The 24,948-nt window shown below is 42.1% G+C and overlaps 1 protein-coding gene across 1 annotated transcript; it reads left to right on the top strand.

Moving 5' to 3' along the window:
- Positions 1–1,708: 1,708 nt before the first annotated feature.
- LOC135932380 (collagen alpha-2(IX) chain-like) lies at positions 1,709–20,011 on the top strand. Its single transcript, XM_065469852.1, has 32 exons — positions 1,709–1,958; positions 3,098–3,172; positions 3,989–4,024; positions 4,127–4,189; positions 5,611–5,664; positions 5,987–6,022; positions 8,204–8,227; positions 8,357–8,410; positions 8,505–8,558; positions 10,051–10,101; positions 10,202–10,258; positions 10,348–10,401; positions 11,845–11,898; positions 12,017–12,070; positions 12,559–12,612; positions 12,728–12,781; positions 12,954–13,007; positions 13,107–13,160; positions 13,263–13,316; positions 14,034–14,078; positions 14,531–14,584; positions 14,965–15,018; positions 15,089–15,142; positions 15,231–15,302; positions 15,589–15,624; positions 15,731–15,775; positions 16,256–16,288; positions 16,493–16,639; positions 16,731–16,785; positions 16,871–17,059; positions 17,153–17,230; positions 18,529–20,011. The coding sequence occupies exons 1-32, from the start codon at positions 1,887–1,889 to the stop codon at positions 18,732–18,734; spliced, it is 2,076 nt and encodes a 691-aa protein (XP_065325924.1). The 5' UTR covers positions 1,709–1,886; the 3' UTR covers positions 18,735–20,011.
- The last annotated feature ends 4,937 nt before the right edge of the window (positions 20,012–24,948 follow it).

Here is a 24,948-nt window from a genome sequence, read left to right as displayed (position 1 = left end):
CACTATATCCATTTATAAAAGCATGTCAGACATAACAGGAACAATACATAAGGTTCTTTTTCATTAAACTAAGTTTGACTCTCTTACAGCCTAAAGCTCTGAACTCCGCATTTGAGCTTCTTTTGAATGAGTTTTTGTATTTCTCAGATTAATTGCATCTAAAATGAGTTCCTACTTGATGTTGCAACAGTCAACGGCTTGAAGGAAATGACTCATGGGAATTACAAGAAAATACTATTTCTCATTTGCAGAACTTTGCTGACATTGACTTTTTAAAGATATTTGTGGGAGAGGTGCCATTGAAGTTAACACTTCACAAAGGCATAATGAAGCAGAGGGCTGCTGCCTGCACAATGCCTGCTCATGGCCCCTGAAAAAAGGAAGATTCGGTGCACTCTTTTTAGATATGACTACAAAAGCACACACCTTATATTATATCTTCATAATAATCTGGCTTATTTCACGAATGTACAGTATTAGCATCAAATGAAATGCAGAAAGAAGAAAACCGCGTAATATTTTGCAATCCTTTTCTGACTTAAGAAGCCAGTTGAACCCTTTTTTTCTCTTGTATTGAATAACTTTATATTCTAAAAGAAAAAAGCTGACATTGAAGTTGTTTTGACACAAAAGACAAGTATAAAATGTATTATACATAAACACTCAAATGTAGGCTTTCTGCATGTTGCGTTTTAATTATTCTTTTTAATAGTGTTTTTTGGTGGGTTTTGGGGGGGGTTTCAGCATGACGTAGTTTAGAGTTAATCCTTTGAGTAAAGTATGAAAAATGTAATACCAATTAATTTTGATTTAGCGAGTGATAGGTTCGCAAATGGAAATGGGAAAAACAAATCCAGCACAAAAGCCACCACTGAGATGTTTTCCCTAATTTATTGTTCGTGGGGGTGTGTTGAGATCCCCTGCAAAGTGTAATGGATCTCAATTCACTAATAAATGCGTTTCCTCTCAGCATACTCAGTACTGTCTTAATTATCACAGAGGACAGCAAATATAATGCCCTGTTGATGGAGACCTTAGAGGCCGTCAAACCTGCACACTGGCATCTCTTGATGTGTCTTTGCTGCCATCTAGTGGCCACAGAGGCTAACGCCGGTGTAATAAAATCTCTGTACTATAGGGGTCACTGTGAGGTCATTTTTCACAGTTTTACTTGTTTTTAGAGGCCACTTTGGATTAGTGTGGGAGCGAACGTGCTCTTTGCTTAATGACCACTAGATGTCAGTAAGTGACTGTTTGCTTGGTGATCAGGTGCACTATTTGGAAGTGCTCGCTCATCCCTTCTGTTAGCAAAGAAGATGCAGACACCCATTTTTGTGAACAAGCTTGAAAGTCACCAGTGCCTCCTCACTCACTGAATCACATCCATTTACGTTTTTTTCTAAGGTTATTTTAGTACAGTGCAAGAAAACAAAACAAAAGGCAAGACGTGAATAAGGGAGGAAGTTGATGAAATGCTTGCGATTACACTCCAGTTTCGTTAACTGCTCAGCTCCCCCCAAATTTGGGAAGTTTGGTAAATCCTGCCCAACAGGATTTAGAAACTACATGTGTGTATGTGTGTGTTTTTACACTGTTGAGCCTGAGACAGAGAATTTTTCTTCTGCTTCCAGGGGCCAGCACTGGGGGCTGGACAACACCTCTCTTACGCTCTTTGCCCTACTCCCTCCCCACCCTCTTCAACTTGCCATCCATCCTGTGGGCTGTGCACACAGCACCCCCGACCTCCCCTCCTCCTCCTTCTTCTCGGACAGCTTTGCTCCACCAGCTCTGCACTGTGCCGGCCTTGAGAGGAGTAAGGGAGCAGAAAGAGGCTCTAGAAGAGAGGATTTGCTGAAGCGAGGAGAGACGTACAGGGGAGAGGGACCATGGCTGCTCTCTCTGCCTTGCTGAAGACCTGGGTTATTCTGCAGACCTTGTGCCTGGCTTTGGCTCAAGTGGTGAGTGGCACAGAGGAGCTCAAAACCTGATCGGGGCTCAAGGGTTCAGGGGGTAAGGGCCCTCGGTAAGGGTCCAGTCGGCTATGGATATCTTGAGGTGATCTTGTAGGTTTCGTGCCATCTTGGGCTGGATGAAGGGATTAAATAACCACAGCATGGAAGCAAGGATATAAGTGTGATGAGTACCCAGCTTTATAGAATGAATGTAGAAGAAAATGATTTTCAGGGGTGGAAGCTATCTTGTGGATCTTTCATGGATCACCCTTATCGTACATGGACTCTTAGGTCTTTCTAACCACGGCGCCCCCTCTTTTTTAAGGCACGGATTCATCAATACCTAGGCTACCTTTACAGGGGTCAAGAGGAGCACTATTTAACCAAGAATAATGGGATTTATTTTTTCAGTTTTTGGGGGTCAAATCTTTGCAGCCATGCCAGATTTAAGAAAAAAAAAAGTCAGTGTGCACTGACACCGACACACAAACTTTGTCCACTGAGCGTGAAAGCTGTTATTCAAACAGACACCTACACGTTATCTTCTGGACTTACAGGAGTTTTCGCTTTCAAGGATCATTCTGTGTTTTGTTTGGAGGGTTTTAACACCTGAAGAATTCAAAGTTGGATTTATTCTTTTATCACTTGATGGACTGACCCTTGCAATAAAATGTTGTTCAAGATAGGCAGTAGGATGGAGAAGGAGGGGGGTGGGTGGGGTGGGGGTAAACAGTGCCAGTCTTTTAGCCCTTCCTCCCACATTCCTCCTCGATCCTTTGTGTTTACCTCCTCAAAGATGCCAGTTTTATCACGTTATTTTTGTTACAATGCTCCATGTTAAACTCATTCGGCTTTCAGAGTTGCCCACCTTAACCTGCAGTAACCACTCCGGTATTTGGTTCTATGATGGAGGGTTAGGTTATATTTCCTCATTTGGGATAAATAAAACATACATCAAATGTGTTTTCATTTTTATAAAAATCCATGAAAATTAATATCCACTACGATATTATAATATATATTTAAGATCTGTTAGTTATATATTCCACAATGATACTGCATCCTGATTGTTGCTACAGGCTACTGCACAGTGTGAATTAATAAATGTTGCTGTTTGACCTTTTTCCTCTCTGTCTGTGTTTCAGAGGGGTCCACCTGGACCTCCGGGCCCGCCAGGCCCACCCGGCCCCTCTGGCACTCCTGGGTCAGATGGCATTGATGTGAGTATCCACACAGGTTTGCCAAATAGGTTTTCCCACAAAGATCCTCATTGTACTGGAGAAATACCAAATCAGGAGGTGTGGCGCAGTACTGAAGTCATACCAGCAGAGAGCGCTGCAAATGAAAACACCGGCACAAAAGAGCTCTGTTCCCAGCAGAGAGAGGGGTCTTTGAGAAGAGATCCTTGCCTCAGACCCGAGTTTGGGTCACAGTAACGTGATATGTGCGAGTTACTCAAAGGGTTAACAACAGGCAAAGTTGTGTAAATGTGTTGGAAACAGAAGCTGCTGTAGAGCAGTGTGGAGATAGCATGCTTTATGGCTCAATACCAAATCAAATGTAAAAAGTCTCTTTTTTTATTAGCATTTTAGCCAAAAAAACCTATTTTTAAAAAGCTCTTTATCTATCAATAAACGGTGTCAGTCTAGCGTGTTATTAAACCTGTCACTCTTTGCTCACTCATCCAAAGGCTTAACAGTGGGATCAAAGCCTGATAGAAAACGCAGCCAGTGTAGACACACTTCAGAGTCCATCTAAAGATTGCTTATAATGTCAACACTGGAGCAAGTGATTAACATCTGCCCGTGTGCCTCTCTGTGCTCAGTACAGTATATATTTATGTGGCACATTTTTCTCATGCTGTCTCGTGAAATTTGCGGCGTGATAAATCTTCCTAAATTCATTTCTATGAGGTGATGCATAGCAGTGAAAGGCATTTAGGTGATGAATATGATACAGTTGTGAACACAAAGGTGTAACCATGGCATATACTGTATGTTTCGTCGGGTTAACGCATGCCCTTTGTCTATCTGCAGGGAGAGAAAGGACGTCCCGGGTCACCTGGCCCACCAGTAAGTCTATACTGTCACGGTTTAATTTTGCAGCAACTTTAACTTGTGATTTACTTGAACACGGTTTTCTTGACGGCAACACGGTATGTTTTTTTGCTGTAGGGGCAAAAGGGAGAGCCAGGAGAGGCAGGTCCTGATGGATCACCCGGAGAGAATGGCATTGATGTAAGTAAACTGTGTGCAAGAGAGAATGAAAAAAGGAGAAAAACTTTTAAAAATATTGCTTCCAGATTTTGAACTTCAATTTTGAAACGTATTTTCACAAGTTTTACAGCTTTTCCTTCAGACAAACACCTCTCTATGGCCATTCATACGATACCAAAGTAATTAAATGATAGATTTCTGTAATTTTGTGCATTTACTTGTTACAACTCAAGGCCAAAGAGTCATGCTGACAGGTTTCTTTCATTACTAACAGCAGCGTTTCTTTATCACGAAGAAAAAATGAGACATACTGCTGAAATTCTGCTTCTTTTTCTTATATTAAGATATTCATTGATTAAATGTGTAGTTACATTTCTCTACATTGACAGAAAGGGTAGCTTCACTGATCCGGCCCATGTAAGAGCAAAACGGGTTGTTTGTGGCCTGCGATGTAAAATAAGTTTAACATCCCTGCACTAGAGGCTCAGTCTTGTTTGTCGTCCTATATCCTGGATGATCTTTACAACATGCTCTGTTTGTGATAGCACAGTCTGAGCACCCAGAGGTCAGTGTTTTGTAGCCAGGATATCAGGTTCAAAGCTATTACCAGAAGTTTTAGGACTACATTTCAACTTCAACAAACTCAATCCCTCTTCTTTGCTTTTAATATGTTTACCTCCATGTAACCACATCACGCTAAAATATGACTAGATAATAAAATACGCACTACAAGTGGTCTGTAAAAAGAAACCAGAAAGCTTCTTGACTCTGTTGTACCTCACAGATTATTCATTTTCTTGTCCAGGTATCTGTTTTAACAGTGCTGAAAGGGGCTGGTTAATACTATTATTTTTCCTACATATTTACACCAGGTTTTTCCCCAGCTTTCCACAGAGAACATGAAACCTATTGAGAGTGGAGTTTGTCCAATTGTCATTGGAATAGATCAGTTTACATGAGAGCTTAGAATATTAGTAGGTGTTGATGACGTTAATCTGGTCTATATACTACACATTAGTTGTTTTGCTCATGTATGTTTGTTTTAACTATAAAATAAGAGCCATATTATTATGGCATTGCAAGTCCTAACCACTGCCATTGTGCAGAGACAGAGACTCGTATATAACTGTGTCCTAGCTTTTTCAATGTGAGTTGCTGCTTCAGACGGAACTTGAGCATCAGTGCCAAACAGTCACATGCTAACAGAAGCACACACACACACACACACACACAACCAGGCATTCCTCAGAGGTTAAGCCAGTAATCTGCCCCGGAATCTCAGTCTCAGGTTTGTTTCCCAATTACTTACCTGAACCAAGTCAACTTTGATTAAATGTGAGGTTAACCCTCTTGTGATCTTAATTATGTTTCATTTGTGACAGTTTTCAGTATATACTGCATAGCACATCTGCCCGATTTCATTTCTTTCTGTCTGCCTCCAGGGTTTGATTGGAGCAAAGGGTGACCGAGGTCCTATCGGGAGACCTGGACCAAAGGCAAGTGTCTAAACCTTAACCTAAAAAGATTATTAGTGCAAAATCACAATTGTGCTGCTGTTCTGTGTGAAATCTGTTTGTGCTGCTGGTGGAAAAATCTCTGGGTAATGTTCCCTATGCCCTGTCACTGTGATGTTGAGAATGACGTTGAACTCCTGCTTGCAGGGGGAAAGTGTGAGAATCGCTGTCTTGTTAAGGACTTTCTTTCATTCATCCTGGTGTGCTGTTTTCATTTCAAAAAGATATTGTCATTATCATCTATATGTGTAACATTACAACAGTTAACCATCACAGATATGTTACTGATTTCTGTTGTTTGCAGGGTCAACCAGGTCCAACTGGTGAGCCTGGAACTCCTGTGAGTAAATCAGTTTTTAACTGTCACTTTTTTTGGTTTTTGGAAACATTTTAAAGAACTTAATATACAAAATGTCAACTCTAGTTTTCTGACAACTGAAGTTACAATGTAGCATCATAAACTGTACACAACAAACAGACACCATCACTTATTTCTTTGCATTTTACAACCCTGAGGTTTTGACTTTCCCATCCTATGAAACCATTTCTCCTTTTTGTTTTAGACAGAGAGAGTAGCAGATAGGGACTCATGACTCTGTGTGGTTAACAGGTGCATTTCTAATTCACTGTGGGAAAACAGAATGCCAATTCCAGGTATTAAGACACAGCCTATTCAAAGAGAAACTGAATAGCTTACCCCTTGAAGCTTATTTATATTGCTGTGGGAAATCTTTGTAAAGCAGATATAATCTGCTTAAGTGGCCATTGCCAGCTTGCAACATTGGGCATTATATATTAATTAACTTGTGGTCACATCTTGGTGTTTTTTTTCCCCTTCATGGGTTCCTGATCTTTCTTGTGGTCGTCGTGTTTTTCCGATTCTTCACATTGATTCCAATAATTTTAGCGATCTCCCTTTAGGATTTGTTTACATCTGTAATTCCGCATATGGAGGCTATGATCATCATCTTATAATGAGGAAATTATTATTATACTCTCACTGATTCATTCAGAAAATGTGTTGAAAAAGCAGCCAGAAATGCACAGGAGGAATCGACGAGGCCAGCCACAACAGTGGTTGTGTTGCAGTTTATGTCACAGAAATATTTTAACATGGGAGTCCACGAGGGCTGGCTTGCTTTAAGTGGTCGTGTGAGAAACTGCAGTTTTTGGCACTAAAGATTTTCAGCCTTCAGAGGTTGCTCTGCCACTAGTTATATGCAAAGCCAAAAGGCTTTTCATGTGGCTCCTATATATCATTCATTTCATTTTTTTCTGTTCAGTTACTCTGAGTGATGAATAAGTGATACCCAGTATTTAATATGTATTATGATTGGCACCACTCGAAACACTACCCAGTGATGGAAAGGAAACAACTCATCTCTTATATTATTTTATGAGGCAGCCATGCAATTTACTCAAAATGTCAAAATGTTTAGATAACACTTTTTTCTAATATCTCTATTTAATCTGTTATGCATGTATTCGAGAGACGTGAAATATCTGGCTTTCTAACTGATTTCTAACTGCTTACTGGATCTTGTTATTGTAGATCCAGTAAGCAGTTTGAAACCTAGAAATTCCCCAAGAACATAACTATCAGATAGAGATTAGAATAGAATAGTTTCATAATATACAAGTACATTCATGTAAGGCTGTATTGAAGTTCAGTGCTTGAGTAACTGTGCTCTCTGTATATTAATATAAAATGATGCATGACTAATTGGCTAACATTATCTCATAGGGCTCTCGGGATACTTAAGAAATGAGTTATGATTGACTGAATTAGCCATTCTTTTCGAGCCTGCTCAGTTCTCTAACAAACATATTGGAACACAGCTGGTTTTTTAAGGCAACCTCCTTAGTGCCTTTTTGGTCATGCATGAATGCCTGACCAGCTGTGCCCCAATTTGGGTTCAGTTTATCCAAATGTGCTGTAGGATTTCTGCAGCTGACACGAGCCTGATCTCTATATATGCAATCCTTAATAAAGGAGTCACACTCCATATTGTCATTAGATTCAGCCATTCCACACAAGCGATCATGAAGCATCAGCTGTAGCACAGTCTTTCGCCACTAGGTGGTGGTCGATGTCCATCTATTGCACATCTTTGTAAGTCCAGAGTCATTCAATGTCATGCTTGAGCACAACACTATTAGTTAATCCGTTATTTAGCGTTAACAGGCGTACTGTCTGGGGGCTGTGCTGTACACCCAGCTGTCTTACGCTCCACAGACAGGAGATCCAGCCCTGTGGGCTGTTCTTCCTCCAAGAAGGCTTACTTACTTAATTACTTTGTTTATAATTAATTCCAAGCAAAAGACACAGCAAACACAGACTGATTGTGTTCTGTGTCTTTGTTCCTGAGCACTATTTAACCTGCACTGACATTGTACACACGCATTACTGAATTCTTGCATTTGTTTTTAATTGGCTTTTGGAAACATTAATTGATACTCTGATGGATTGGTGCCACTTGTTACACAGTAATTTAACCCCTTGTCGCTTTTGTCCACACAGGGACCTGGCCTTCCAGGACTGGCTGTAAGTAGCTTCTCTGGTATTGTGCAGTTATGCCTTCAACTCTTTAAAGTGTGGCAATAATTTGTCTCTGGTGGGATAAGTACATATCATTTTGTTTGTCACGCTCACTAACATAACTGTCCTGTATAGGGTATTCCAGGGCCAATTGGTCTCCCTGGTGAGATCGGACCAACTGGACCAAAGGTAACAAAACTCCAGCTTTGGTTTATTATGGGGGCCTTTGTAACTTCTCAGAAGCTCTTAGTCACAATTTCTTTCTCTCCTCACAAACATTTAGGGTATCCTTGGACCACCGGGACCTCCAGGACTTCCTGGACCTCCGGGCAAGCCGGTAATTGCGAGGAAAAATCGTATGAATTGTCATCTTTCTTTCTGACTCTATGTCACAAAGATCCTCGAGCTAAACACAAAACCACCTTTTGAAAAGCCTGTTTAAAAAAAACCCATACACTAGTGTGTCATATGTAGGTTTCCTTGTTGTTGTAGATCCATTAAGCAATTAGAAATCTGGAAAGATAGCATAAGCAACAACCATTAACTGAAGCATTGCTTCAGACAGCAATCTCAGCATGTCAACTGGTCTCAATGCCTGCCACATCAGCTGATGCTCACCTGTGCATCCTATTAGCAAGTCTGATGTAGGGCATGCTATTTAAGCTGCTCCAACCGGCATAAAGTTGATGCTGCTTTTGCAAGCCGCATTGGGCCTAACATCTACTTCTACAATAGTGCCTCTATTTTATGCTATTTTCTGACTTATTCAGCGTCACGTTCTCTATTGTTGATGCCTGCTCTGGTCTTGCTGCTACGCTATATGCTGTTAGGCCTCCTTAGCATGTGTGGTGAGGTTCCAAATATAAATAGTGCTGATGGAACAAAGATAAAAACATTCTTTTTAGGCTGATATTAGTAAATGTTACATTAACATAAAAAATAATACCTGTTTGAACATGAATTATTTTATAAATGTATTATTTACTTGCAGAACAGTTTATAGCGCTCTAGAGGACAAACATTCACAACGCCACTGCCTCATCCCAATTCCATTACACATAAGCACCAAAGCGCTGCTTGAATGTACTCAAAGTTAATCCACAGAAAGGATGTCACAGCAAACAATACATGAAGGCACTGAGACTGGTGAGATCAGCTGTAAAAACTTAATAAATAAGCTACCGGGAGTTCATTAGGCTTAATCAAGCGTACATTTTCATCAGTCTAATTGTTGCTGACTGAAATGACTGAATGGGATCACAGGCAAGGACATACTGCTGATGCCATGCTAAATGCATGCTCTATCCAGCACACAGTTAATGTGTGCGTGTGTGTTTTTAATGCGCCGAATGGTAACAAAACACCAAGCGCAGCCAGAGATGACTGCTGCTTGAACAAGTCCCAACAGACACTAAGTGGTGATGCACTAAAAACAGTTTTAAGAGGTATGCTTTTAAGTCATTTTCCAGCGGCGTATGAACTCTCCTGTGTGCATCTCTCTGATTCCAAGAAGGGGAGGGGGGTGCTTCATTGAGAGTGATGTTCCCAGCCCAGGGGAGTGTATTTGTTTAGCTTTAGTGCTGTCCTAGGGTAAATAAACCCCCATTAGATCAGTGGGCTGTCTCATCTGGCTGTTGCAGAAATACATCAGCACCTGTAGAGATACTTTAACTTTCTAACTCAATCTATAAACAGAGGGGGTAGGGGAGGGATAGATGGAGTGAAAGAGGGAGAGAGTGCTGGCTCAGCTTGGGAGGGTAGTAGACGCAACTGTCTGCCAACTGTGACTGGGTGACTTTGCTCATCCATGTATCTGTCTGTTTGCTTAGGGTCCTCCAGGCAAGTTTATTGTTGGAGAAGAGGGTAGTGCAGATTTCGAGGTAAGATCTTAAGATTCCTCCCTTCTTGCAAATCTATTCTGACACAACTTCACATTTTATAACCCATACACTGCATATCCTTCTCACTATCTCTTCCCAGTGTCCTCTCAACTGCCCAGCAGGACCTAAAGGCCCGCAGGGACTGCAGGGAGTCAAGGTGAGTAATCTGTCTGTTTCGGGCATCAGTGATCGTTTCGCATTACCAAATTATTATGACACCATCCTGCCTAATTGTTTCCCCTCTAGGGACACAAAGGACGTGCCGGTGCTCTCGGAGATCCTGGCAGCATTGGAAGACCGGTGAGCTGCTACAATCTCTGCTTGAGAGGATATTCGCGTGCACTCAGACACCCATACGGGTACATGCCGTACAGTCGCTTTTGCACACTCACCCACCGTACAGGACCAAGGGGAGGCAAGGATTAGCTCTAATGAAGCCCCCTGAGGCACATGACTGGCATTAATCTGGCTGCGATTAGTCAGGCCTGGCCCTGGCTCTGGAGTCAGCACGCAGCAAGCCAGATGAAAGGGGTGGTGAGGAGCCAGGTACATGAAGAGTTGGATGAGAGAGTCAGGGTTAGCGCGGGCCTCTCACCTCGCTGTATTAAGCAGAGCTAATGAGCACACTGTGGGCTCCAAGGGAGCGGCTAGCCAAGCCCCAGGAATTAGCCTCTGATCTTCCCACACAAGGAGCTTTCTGGCAGCGCTTGCTTTAGATGCTCAAAACACTCAACGCATCAAGCAAGCGCTCCTCCGAGGCCGACCAGTATTTTAAAGGAGCTGCCTGGCTCAAGGTTGCTCTCTTTTCTTCTAAAACACAATGATAGCTGTTTACATCCTCACCAGTTGTTTAAATGGATACCAACAGGGTTTGCTGTATCGCTGATGCCCACGTGATACAAAAGATGGAGTAAGACTATCAGATTTATCTTTAAAGTGCGAAAAAAAAACCAAGAACTTAATGAACCTGCTGAGGATGGCGAGCAAGATTCTGGAAACCCAGCAAAAATAATATTTCTTTATTGGCATATAAACAAATGGTTTGAAGTGTCCAGTTCAGGGGTCGCATCATTCAAAGGGCAGGCTAATAGACTGCTCAGGCTAAACTGAGTGTTGATGAAAAGTGTGTAACTTCAGCAGGGAAACAATTAGGCCAGCTTAGCTTATTGTTGAGCTGAGCATCTAGCTTGGCACTAGAGTTCCTAAATCCTCCCAGTAACGCGAAAATCTCCCTGATTATGTTTGTTTAATCCGTGGCCTTCTGGATATGCAAAAACAAGTCGTGCTTTCGGGGAGTAACAATTGGCGCTTTGACTATTATTCCCTGTTTTCCCAAGATTTCAGTCTTTATGCTAAGCTTATCCCGACTTATCCCGGCACAAGAGTGCCATCGAGCCTTCGCTTCCGCCCCTTTAACAGTCTTGGCAAACCCATTATGCGCTGATTGAATTGCTTCAGGTGCTAAAGACCACCAGAGGATGGTGTGAGCAGGCTGCGGTTCATCGATAGGCCCCCAAACCACTCACACACCAAACATGCAAACATCAGAAACTGGTTTCAATGAGATTTTTAGGTAAATGTTTGCAAGTCAAACATATAGACACAAAACTAAATGAAATCCGTGGCTTGGTTAAAGGTCTTTGAAGGTTTCACAATTGCTTCCAGGCACGTATGCTACAGGGTGAAGCACATACTGATTATTATTATTATTATTATTATTAATCTTTTTTTGTTCTTCATTAGGGCCCCAAGGGAGAAGTTGGCATCTCTGGGGAGCAGGGCATCCCAGGACCTTCGGTATGATGATAATTGAATATTTATAATTTTCATATTATAATCTACATAGTATCATCTCAAATAGCCATTTCTTGTGGACAAGGGTGTCTGTCTTACCATAGTTTGCTTCTCTTCTAAGGGTCCCATGGGTCTGAGTGGTTATCCAGGAATGATGGGTCCCAAAGGAGAACCAGTGAGTACTACACTCAGTTTATCGCAGTCACATAAAAAAAGCATATTGGCTTTTTGTTTTTCTCCCTCTTTCTCTCTCTCTGAGTACAAGGCTGCTCTCATTCTTAGATGAGCACCAAGGAGGCACAGCCAGACTTGCCCCCACTCTACAAACATCATCCATTACCAGCAATGGGGACATATGGAAATGATGCTAACACAAATCTCTCTCCCTCTCTAATGAGTTGGGGTTGTCTGGGTCCACGGTGCCTCCATCTGTAGTTAATGATCCGCTGTAGCCATCCGTCTTACTGTTAACATTAGCCACGTTAGCCAAGTTAGCACCCCGGCTTAGTGCCAAAGCAAGAGTGCCTGGCTGTCTGTGTAGCTCCCATTAAAGAAGTGAGTTAAGCTCTAATTATCCCTTTATCACAATGAGTGGTAGGCTACCGCGACTTAGCTCCCTCTCTGATCCGAACAGATTGATGGCACTTTGTTGTTTTCCCTCAGGGCCCTGGTGGGTACAAGGGCATCGGCGGACCAGTAGGACCTCCTGGGCCACCTGTAAGAACGCACACACCTAAAGACACACAAATACAAATTCAGCTACTCATATAAAGAGGTATATTCACACACTGAATGCACTAAGGCAACTGTGAGTCTGCTCTTTTCTTTTCAGGGTGAGGAAGGACCTCGTGGACCACCTGGAGAGCCAGGCGATAAAGGAGACAAAGTGGGTGACTCTTGTAGTGGTTTCCCTGAAAGTTTTTTTTTTTTTTGTCAAGGCAGTGGTGTGTGTAAAAAAAAAAAACAAAAAAAACAAAACTATTTCAGAGCTTGAATGGAGGCAGCGATACTGATGTGCACCGTGGCTCTACTGAGGCTGATTTGTTTATCTTCTGCAGGGCAGCCGAGGTATCCAGGGCCCACAGGGTGCAGTTGGCAAAAAGGGAGAGAATGTGAGTGAACGCACTTTTGTTTTTTCAGGCCACAGTTGTGGAGGTGCTTGGCAAGGTGTGCCAAATGAAGTCCACTGACTCATCTGCCTGCTTTTTCAGGGTCTGCCGGGTATTGATGGAAAAGATGGCACACCTGGCATTCCTGGAATCAAGGTAAGCGTGTGCCAGCAGTGATAATGATGAGTAACTTCAATCGGAGGTAAAAAAAAAACAAAAAAAACATTAATTTATTCTTCTCTGCTCTCATTTATGCAGGGTGGCCCTGGTCAGGCCGGGATGCCCGGTCCTCCTGGTCCTCAGGGAGCAGCGGTGAGTGATCATTCGACGGGGGCGTGCGTGTTTTGTCGGAAAACTGTTCGACAACGCCACCAAAAAAAAAAGCACATGCAAATAAACAGTCATTGTCACTCAGACCACGTAGAAGGGCAATCTGTTCTTCTCTTGAATTCAACAAAGCCAGAACACAGACAAGGGAAACCAGCTTGAAGCGGCGTGTAAAATTTCGGCGTGTTTTGTTTTCTGGGCAGTCATCCAGGTTAACAGTGACCCCGTGACCCATGCTGCTTTAGAATAAAAAGCACCTTGAAAATAGCATTCTCTCTTCAACCGCAAGCAATTTATCACAATCAGACCAGTGGGTAGACATAACTGTGTGTTTGTGCGCGTGCCGTTCTGACTAACGGGTAATGGAGCATGAGATGTGCACTGCATGAGATGCTGCGCGGTCACTGCAGTGACACTAACACTCCCTAAAACTCATACACTGCAACTTAGCCTGCTTTATGTCAAACTGTGATAGAGCAACCACACACACACACATAAAATCACTGCAAGGTCTACAACTGTGGCAATCACACCACAAGCCTATTTTTATCATTATCATTATATCAAACTGCATTATTACCGCCAACTGCCGACGCCTACGTAGCCATGTGCATTTCACGCTTGCTTTCCTGAAACGTGTCTGATGTGCAGATATGTAGCTTTGATTAGGACTGTTTTCAGCATTGTTTATTCCATCTTCAGGGATTACCCGGCAGCCCAGGAGCTAAAGGTGGACCTGGAGCAAAGGTATGCCTTCTACATGTTCATACTGCAAGTTTCAGATAATGCAGCCCGGGGTATGTACATGAATTCCCTGTGAGCCAAAGCTTAGACTTCAGACTCCTCTAAACACCAAGTTTCCAGACAGTGCTTCCACTCTCGTCTCCATATGTCAGTGAGAGTGGATATTACTAACATTGCCATTTTAGACACACAGCTCTGGCAGTGAGAAGAGAAGCCCCAGCCACCTGCTTTTTAAATCTTTTGTCTGAGAGATGCATAAAGGGAGGGGAACTACAACAACTTGTTTCAGACTCTGGATGAACTAAGAAGATTTAACCCCCCCGCCCTATGTTGGACTGTGAATCGTGTACATTTTCTCTAATAGAGCCCATGAATAAAAATGATGTGGAAATGAGCATAACAGGTTTTCATGTTCTTGTAATGTGTGCCTTTCTTTTATAATATTCTCTTTCTAGGGGGAACCTGGACCTAGAGGTCACGTCGGCTTGTCTGGGCCCCCTGGACCTTTGGTAAACATATGATTGTTCCTCTCCTTTGTGTTCAATTTGAATTTCAGTTTTCTTTTAATATAGCACCAAATCGCAACAACAGGCGCCTCAACAGTCTTTATATTGTAAGATAGCAGACGGAGACTAGAAATTAGAGGTCATGTGGGCCCTTATGTCTTTGAGACATTCATGTAGTGTTTAATATGCACATTGAGGGATATATCCTGGCTTATATTCCTCACAGTGTTACTGGAGGCCAAAGTAATGCCATCCAGAGTAAGTATCTGGTTAGTACCTGGTGTCTACCCAGATGCTTACTCTGGATGGTGTTCATAGCAAAGTAGAAAAACAGTTAAAAGCTATAGCATATAGTAAATAATTGTACTTTCTCACTTTCTCAGGGTGAGCCTGGTATTCCTGGTGAGCCTGGTATGCAAGGAATCCCTGGACCTAAGGTACAAACCATGAATATCACATTAAAACACTAGTAAACTGCTGCTTACTCACCTCACCTGATGTCCGCAGGGTGACAGAGGGGAGCGAGGACCAGTTGGGCCACAGGGAGCAGCCGGCAAGCCTGTAAGCTGCACCGTGTCTTTTCAGACTTCATAACGCGCTCTTTACTTCAAACACATCATGCAGCAGAGCTTCTGTTTTCTCCTCACAGGGAAGCAAAGGAGAGAGAGGGCCCATCGGTGTGCCTGGCGCCCAGGGTCTCAGTGGAACAAAGGGAGACAAGGTCTGTGGACTTTGTGATAATGCAGTTACACAAAGCTGCATATTGGGGGCAGTGTTTACTCACTAATAGAAAGCGAACCCCCCACAGTGAAACCCTTGAATGAGTGAAGCAATATAAATGATAATCTAGGCATAATCATGTTCCTTGTTTTAGAAATGAGGCAACATCTTTCTTAGTTTGTGGTCTCTGGTGTCGCTGGTTTCAATCAGTATTGAATCCTTGTTTTTCTGAGGATAATCCAGTTTACATTTGTCCACATTTACATTTACTCCGTCTCTCCTGCCAGGGCTTCCAAGGAAAAGTCGGGTCAAAGGGGGGCATTGTGAGTAGCACCTCTTTTAAACTGCACCACTGGCTCTGTACTTAAGAATACTTTCAAGAGCTTTTTTCATTCCCCTTATTCTTCGTTACCTCTCTGTCGCTTTTAGGGTGACCCCGGAGTCGAGGGATTGGCCGGCGAAAAAGGCGAAAAGGTAAAAACGTGTACATTTGTTCCAGCACAGACTAAAGCTGCTTTAAAGTTGTTGGTGGTTTTTGTTGCCATAAGGACCACAAAAAGTTTCCAAGTTTGAAAAGGAAATAAATAAATGCAACTTTTAGGCTTTAGATAAAAAAACAAAAAAAAGGTTTAAACATTTGGTTCTGGAGGCATCAAAGCAGAGAGTTATATACAAGAAAATGTTGGAAGCGTTACCAAAGTTAAGAAGAAGAAGAGGATGTCTGTTTTTTTTTTTTCAAATTTGCATACAAATCCCCATTATAATCCAGATGGCAAATAAGCTATTTACATGACAGTGAAGCAATGATGCACATTTGGGTCTTTGAAGCTGCATTTTTAGATGTTCATTTACAATATTCATCCTTGAATTATTGCTCAGTGAGTGTCTCCGAGGCGCAAATGATGGATGGAAATGATGAATGCGGAAAATGACTTTCTGTCTTTGCTGTGACAGGGTTTGTCTGGCGAACCTGGGCCCAAAGGACAGGTGAGAGTTACAACGAGTGGAAATCTGACTGCATGGATGGACTTGTTTTGCTTCATTCTTTCCCTACTCATATCCACCTTTCTATAAGCCAACCCTGACCTTTAACTCTGTAACCCAAAGCCTATGGTATTAATTATAAGAGTTAATTCTCATTATTCATGATGTGTTGGGCCTCACTGGGTTGATTCTCTTTTTTCTTCACAGCAAGGAATCAGGGGTGACACTGGACACAATGGACCCACTGGAGATCCTGGCAAACCAGGAGACCAGGGACCACTGGGGCTGCCCGGTCCTAGGGGCCTTAATGGAGAACGAGGAGTACCCGGTATGCCGGGCATTCAGGGACCACCAGTGAGTCCAGTTCCACTCTTAATCACAGACACATACAGACAGAACACCAATCAGTGTTTAGTCAGTGCTCAGTGTTCTCCTCCTCTCTCAGGGACGTGATGCATCTGACCAGCATATTGTTGAGGTTGTGCTGAAGATGATGCAGGGTGAGCGTCTAGACCTGCTTTAATCTCCTGAGGAAACATCAAAGATCAATTAATCAAAATGATGATGCCCTCTCTTCTGTTACAGAGAGGCTAGCAGCCGTGGCAGTAAGCGCCAAGAGGGCTGTGCTTGGTGGTGCAGGTGTAATGGGGCCTCCCGGACCCCCTGGACCTCCAGGGGCATCTGGGCCTCAGGGACCACATGGCTTACCTGGTGCCCGCGGCATCCCCGGCATTATTGGAGCACCTGGGCAAATTGGAAACACAGGGCTTAAGGGTAAAACTAAACATTAGTACTTTTGCATATTGGAATATCTGAAGTTTAACTTCTCAGGCATTAAACACCTTTTTGGTCTTTCATCTACCTCAGGAAAAAGAGGTCCAAAGGGAGTGAGAGGAGATCCAGGTAGACCTCACCCAGGACCACCTGGAGCTCCAGGAATACAAGGTAAGACTTGAAGCCTTCTAAATGAACCTGTAAGGTAAGATTTTGTGCAATTCAGTTCAATTTGATTCAATTCCGTTTATTTCATGAAGTTTTAAATCACAAACACTGTCAGCTCAGGGCACTTTTTATTATAGGGTTAAAGGCCCTCCAGTAATACAGAGAAAACCCTGACAATCAGACAACCCCCCAGGAACATGCACTTGGCGACAGTGGGGAGGAAAAACGCACTTTTATAAGGAGTTAAGTTGTGTTAAGCTGAGGTAAATTACATGATATCACAGGATCTGTGAAATCTGTGTAATTCCACCTCCATCATGGCTGGGCCTCAGCAGAATGCCACTAAAAACTGTGCAAGTCACATACTACTCACTGTCACTGCAATCTGGGGGCAGAACCACAAAATCTAGTGACATCGCCACCTAAAACTTTCTTATAAAAAAAACAAAAAAAACTTCTTGTTTACAGCATACTCTCATGTTCAAATTTTAAAATGCAAGTGGAAGTGCCAGTGGCATGAAGAATTTTTGAATAGTAATATTCTGGTGACTGGGCCAGAAGTCAACACAGCTGCTGCATAAACGTACCTTAATGGATTCACTTGTGATATCAAGAAATTTTAAGATTGTGGACAGCCTTTAAAAAAAAGTGCAGTGTGCATGTGACACAGCAATACAATCAAATGCAGTAAAGTCAGAACCTGTGTATGAGCTCAGATGTGTCTCTTCATCCCTCCACATGGATTTTGTTGATCTCTAAAGAAGAAGAGAAGCTTCAGTGGACATTTAAGTCACATGTACATCAACGTGTCCTCACAAAGTGTGTCTCAATTGCACTTTGCCTACATTCAACCTAGCTTTTATACCTCAGTCGAGTGTAACAATCTTTTCTTGGGGCATTGTAGTAAGTAGTCCTTCCACAAAGTTTTTTTCATGAACACAGATAAGAAGAAGAAGAAAGGTACTGCAAGCAACTGAAGGACCTGGCATTACTGCTCTCTCCACAGGAGAGCTTGCTGAAAGGCATTTTAAAGGCATCATTAACTCCAGTAATTTAACAGATGCTCTTGAATGAGAATGTAATAGGCTTGCAACAGCACACGCTAATTCAAATACAGGGAAACACACTTCTGTGTGCACACATGCACACAACTTAAATATATGCATGCATACAGTACACACATGTAATCCAAGTCCAGAATGGGGTTTCCAACCCTTAGAATGAAATTTGGTGCAGTTAATCTTTTTGACCCCTCGAAATCAGTTAAATCCCATTTGATGTTAAACTCTGTCACTCTGCAGGCCCCCCCGGTATCGATGGAGTGGCTCGGGACGGTAGGCCCGGAGAGAGAGGACCTCAGGGAACACCTGGAGAGGCCGGTCGCCCCGGTAAGTCGGGTCCGCCGGGTCTCCCGGGATTCTGCGAGGCAGCGATGTGCCTGGCCGCGTCTGCTTACACCTCACCGAGACTACAGGAGGCGGGAACGATCAAAGGACCCAATGTTTAGAGGCCCCGTCTCCCCATAAGCAGATCACAGCACCTGGGAGAGAGGGAGCGAGGCAAGGAAAAAAAGGCGAGAGACCACTCTTCTCAAGCCGGGCAACATCAAGAACGAGAGGTGGGGGGGGGGACAATAATAGTACATTGACTGCATGTGTAGCCCCCCCCCCCCCACCGCTCCTTCCTAGAACTGACAACCTGAAGTTTTGACTGGTGGGACATCATGATCTTAATCCTCCACATCACCATGACAACAGCAGCTCACAGCCACCCACATCCGTCTGAAATCTCAAGTGGTTTTTTTGGATGTCAGTGTCAGCGCCGTCCAAATATCCCAGTCCTGCTCAAGCAGTGAAAGAGGAACAGATTTTATATTACATCTCTTTTTTTTTCTATGAGCTGAAAGGAGCTAAACCAAATGTGGTGAAGGATGCTTTTTCCTTGTTTGGTCACTTTAAATGTTTTTGTTTTTTTTTCCATATGCAATATTTTGTCAGAGGAATGTTTTGAAGTTTTAACACCCTGCCTCTTTTGCAACATCACACCCGTTGCCTTAAAAGTGTACCCCGAAAACCTGACTAATAAATGATTGCAGCCCCAGTTTCCACTCAGTACTGTACCGCATTGTAAAATGTAGTCTTTTTCATTTGTAGGCTTGAGTGAGATCCCTGATTTACCTCATGTGTACACTGCCCTCCCTTCCCAATCCCCCGCTTTCAACCCAAGTCTCGTTTTAGAAACTAACGACTAGCTTTATCTCTTCTTCTTGTTGCCTGGCAACAGCATATCCCGATGGGCACTCCCATCTCCCACAATGCAGTGCTGTAAATCTTTGTAAATGTGTGTTGATTATTATGTAGAGGAAAAGGAATGGGTTACGATATGCACCAACAAAAATCCTGTGTTAATGAAATCAGTGAGTAATAAGGAGTTCCTACAGAAATAATGACTCCTCCTCAGAGCAAATCAGTTAACGATCCTAATGTGCTTTCTGTGCCACTGTCAACTTTCCATGGGAGGTCAGTGCTTTAACGACAACTTATTTTCATCAAAAGAAGCTATTTATTGTTCTTTATATATAATCATCTGTAAAAAAAATAAATAAATAAAGTTGTTTGCTGGCTGTTCAGGCAATCCCAGACTAATAAAGAGGAACCTTTTCTAAGAGCCAATGTTCTTCTGTATCATGTTGGGAATGGAAAATGATCTATTTCAATTCGTTTTTCTTGATATTTGTCCTCGTCCAAATCTTTAAGAGCACTCATGTATGCATGTAAATAAACTCCCATGCGTCCTAAGCTGCATACGCTCAGCATCTTTTAATAATCTTGCACTACCGAGGCAAAAAGTTGCAACCATTCAGCACTACTAGACTGCACACATCAGATTCAAAATTGCTCAAGGGCAGTATTTGCAACTGACAGGTCAGTTGCTTTTGCGATGTCATAGCTTTGTGCCTGGGGAAAAAGATAGAAAGAACTGTGAGAAGCATTCGGGGATGTCTAACATTTTAACATTGTGAGTCGGTCTATTTTTTTCTAAAGTCTTAGGAATAATAATTCAACATTATCAACATTTCAGTGTGACAGAGTGCACAAACCTCAGTTTCTCTATTGAAAGTCTTGTGTTAGATCAAGGTACAGCCTCCAAAGCTAAAAACAAAAAAGCCAACAGAAGTTGCAAACAAGTTCCTCTTGTGGCTGGCTAAAAAGTGGACTGAAATCTCCACAGACTTGCGTGCTTACATGCTCAACTTTGTAGCATTATACATAAACCTGATAAAAAAACCCAAAAAAAAAACCAAAAAGAAAAACAGAACAACTTTTGTCTTTTTTTTATATTTTTCTGCTTTGTGTCAACTTGTACCTCAACATGATTGTGTGTGGTGGGTTTTTTTTGTCCATCCAGCTGGATGGTGACGCTGTAGGCTGACAAGTGCTTCAACTCCTGTAGCCAGTTAGTGTTTGCTATTGTAGTCTTAATCCACTAATTCGATAACTGAAGCGAACCATTTGGCGCATTTTTAGTGATTTTTCTGACTAATATGACTTGCTGATAGTATGAACCATCCAACAATTCTACGCTTCACTTCTAATGAATGACATTCTAGTATTTTACTAGTTATAATAACAGATGTGTGTCTGTGCGTTGCTATTAGTATTAGCTGTTAGCATAGCAACCCACCCTTTTCTTTCTTTCTTTCTTTTTTTTTTCCACTTCTGGTTGCTTCTGAGCCCAAAACCAACTTGGTGGCAAGTATGTCCAAAAACGGCGGGCAACGTCACAGTTGCTACAGTACCGTGCAAAAGTCTTGAATGATCCTTCGGTTTGCTTCCATTTTGATCTAAAACAGCCAGACTTTCTGGTATGTTTTTTAAGTGGTCTTGACCAATATTTCTCCAGGTTTTCTGAAAGTTTTCCTTTGGATGTTGGCTGTTTCCTCACTCATCTTCAGTCTAGTCTATTTCACTTGTTAAGCTACTTAACACTGACCTGTGAATATTCGAGCATAAAAAAAGACAGCTAACTCAAGCTACTGTATGAACAATATATATTTTGAAGCACCTTATTACTAGCAACCTGTAGCAAATCACATACCCATTTTTGTAGTTGAAAAGGGTAAAAAGAAAAAATAAATAGCACCATTTGAGATGCATAAAATAGCATATTTGCACAGCTCAGTTCCCAAATATTTATTAGCCCAAAAATCTGGCATATCTCGGCATAGTGTGTTGTGTGTAGTAATAATAATAATAATCTACGGAAACTGGACAAGCTGAGGTCAAAAGAGCAGGGTCAGGAGAGGAGCAGATCACGAGAGGTTGTAACAACCCTTTTGGGTTATAGCACCACTGGGGGGGTTGCCCTACTATTGTAATAGCTGTGGGAGTCTCCTAGTGGGTGTGTGTTGTTAGCGGCAGCCATTCCATGCTGCTCATGTTCTTTTCTCAAAAGAAACCATACTGTTGTAACAGGCTGGCGCCGGCGATACCAATCTCCGCGCATGTATGCACGGACGAGTACAGCCGTGGAGACCTGGCTCATAAGGTGTAATGTTGCTGACAGCGAATAAAGGTCTGTTATTGGATTTAACCGACTGGCTTCGGGTTATTTGGCTAACCCCCACACCACACGCTTGCTGGACCTGCTAGCCGCTCCTTCCTCGCCAGACTGCTGTTACAAGGTACAACAAGTATCTACATTTCTATCAGTAAAATATGGCGCTGTCATGGTTTGAGACTGTATTTCAACCAATGGTGTTGGAGATGGTGTTAAAAATGATAAAGTTATGAATCCATTAAAGGACGAGTTTAATACACCATTGAATACCGTCAGGAAAGCATATGATCGGCATCCGCTTCATTTTTCAGTGTGATCACAAACACACTGCTGTTACAGTAAAGCATATCTGGGACACATACAATGGGATTGACCTCCTGAGAGAAGACTACAACTCTGTTTTTGACTCATATGTATTTCCATTTAGGTTTTCACACGTACGTCAAACATTTATACTGTGTTAAACCCATTTATCTACCACAACCTCCTCCTCCTACAAGTCCTAACCCAACTGGTCAGTGTAATGACAAGTTAAGAACTACAGCGGGAGAAGGCAATTATAAAGAAAAGCAGAACAAAAAGACACCAAACAACTGCATGGATTCACTGACTGACTACAAAGGGGAAAAACAGTCTGAGTATACACCTCAACACAAGGGTTGACAATGATGACCACATGATACCACGCTTTTTTTTGAAAAGCAATTTAATTCAGTTTAACATTCCCCTTGGGTTATTTTGTGGAAAACTAAAGTCTGACCACAGCTTCACAGAGTTCCAGATATAAAAAAACAAAACCAAAAAAATGATAAAATAACAGATAAAGCCCCAAAATACAGTAACATGTAGCACTGCAAAAGCACTTTGTGAGGCTTTTTCAGAATATGTTGTTATCCTTATGTGATTGTGAGGGTTTGGTGGTTGTGCTTGGATTACAGTACCTGTGGTAAATGGGCCCAATTGCTGCTCATGTTTTCCGCTTCTTCTTAAATCTGGGCAGAGTGAAGCACACAGATGGCTTTTGCCGCTACTTTGAAGTACAAAATGGAAGGAAATGTTTTAAAGTGGTTGCATTTCCAAACATATTGGCATTAAAAGAGGACACAAAATGAACTTTACCAACATAATTACAAAATCCAATGTGTCTTCTGTGTAAAAGTATTTTTTTTTATAAATAAGCTGTTTTTTTTCCTGCACACATTATTCCATTTTGAAAGCTTATCGACCTTAGAAAGAAAATCCCTTTTTTTGGCACTTTTTATTGCTGGATAACCATTGACAATAAAAAAAAAACAAGGGGCTAGCCATACTTTTTATCAAAACATTTGAAAGTATATAAAAAGCCACCATATATATATATAAAAAATAAATATATACAAAACAGTCAATCCATCAGATACTCCTTGAATGTAAGTTTTTGACATCTGTTTCTATAGAACTGGAAAACATTTCTAGGGAATTTTCTCTTAAAAGTCAAATTCAACTGTGTTTCTTCACACCTCAAGCACCAAGACAGGATATTAGAAATGCATGGGATGCACTCAGAACGGGATTGTGTCAGAAAGGAACAGAGATATGAGAGATGGCAGCAGTGCTAACATAATTGTGTGTATTCTCTTCCTACAGATTTAGACAAAGAAAAGGTATAAAAAAGAGTAGAAAAAAAAAAGAAAAACAACAGCCGAGACCAGAATCTTAAAGAAAAGAAGAAGAAGAAACTGCAGATTGTGATTCTTGTCACCTCTCCTGGGTTGTTTGAAAATATACAAAAGGAATAAAACACAGCGAGGAAAACGGAAAAAAAGAGGCAAGACCAAAAATAAGAGCAGGAAATAAAAGCAACGAATTGGCTTTCGCGGGGGAACAACAATGATGCAATAAAAATGTGCTGCCGGTGTATCTTTGCAGGTCTCAGTTCCAGCGAGGCCCTTAGAAAGAAATCGCAGATGTTTGCTCAGAACTATAGAAGAAATCGGTGAGGGTAAATCTAGCTATTCAACAACAAAGGCAGTGCCTATATTCCATCTTGTGGTCAGACTTAATAACTTTGGGTCACGGTGTTTGGCTTTCTTTCTTCTCCTTGTAGTCTTTTTGCTTCAGCCCCCCTGCCCCTTTCCTCCATCCCCTGTAGCCCTTTACCAGGGGCCCTTGACAGATGGGCCCTTGGGGCTGTATTCTACTGGATGGCTCATACAGTCTGCGGGATTACAGCGGCCATCTTTTCCTTTGGAACCCTGCTGTCCAGGAGGGCCTGGGATCCCAGGGACACCCTGCTGGCCAACGGGACCAGGGGCTCCCATCTTACCATAGCCTGGGGGGCCTGGAACACCTTCAGCATGAAAGGAAAAACAGAGAATATATTCATCATGTCAACACCTCACAGGCTGGAATACAAGCTGAGCAAAGCACATAACTGCCCAGGAGCACAAAACACCCCAGATTTTACCCTGTTTCCTTAAAAAATGTAGATCGGTTTTACTAAAGATATTTTTAAAGGTACTTAAACTGGTTTATAGAAAAACAACAAATTGACAGTACTGTAAAAAGAAGTGCCAGCGAGATAGCATTAGAGTGGCATCAGCTTTGTCAGTAATAGCAAAAACATGAGTTCCTAAATGCAAACGCTATCCCCCCTTTAAAGATGTATTGGATGTATAATATTAGAATATAAAATCCATAAGTACAACACTTCCAAAATAAAAAAGCGTGGATACAAGACGAATGAATTTAATCATCAGTAACGTCATCAAATATCATCTGCATGCCATATCAGAAAAATATATAAAACAAGCACACAACACGAAGCATCATCTCGAACAGATGACGTTATTTCCGCGCCCGTTGTCGGGGGAACTTGAATTAAACATGAACGGATATTAAACTCCCACTTTGATCACTTCATGAGTAGCACGGCATCTTTTTCAGCCCACGCTCAACGTCCTGCTCCATGTAATGTGAGCACAGATGCTAATTTGCTAATTTACACCATGCTAAGTGAACTCCATCATGATTAGGGATTCTCAGATGCGAATTTGGCTTGAAAGAATCAGACTGGTGATTTTAATTAAGGCCATTTAGAACGATGAAAAATTACCTCATCGTGCTGGCAATTTACTAATCAACAGCAAGTTCTAAGGAATTAGCAGCCTTTATGGTATTTC

This window comes from Pelmatolapia mariae, unplaced genomic scaffold, assembly GCF_036321145.2.
Source record: "Pelmatolapia mariae isolate MD_Pm_ZW unplaced genomic scaffold, Pm_UMD_F_2 NODE_ptg000622l+_length_28392_cov_1, whole genome shotgun sequence".
In the NCBI taxonomy this organism is placed as follows: domain Eukaryota; kingdom Metazoa; phylum Chordata; class Actinopteri; order Cichliformes; family Cichlidae; genus Pelmatolapia; species Pelmatolapia mariae.
Note: the sequence above shows the minus strand (reverse complement) of the source record. Positions and strands in the feature narration are given on the sequence as shown.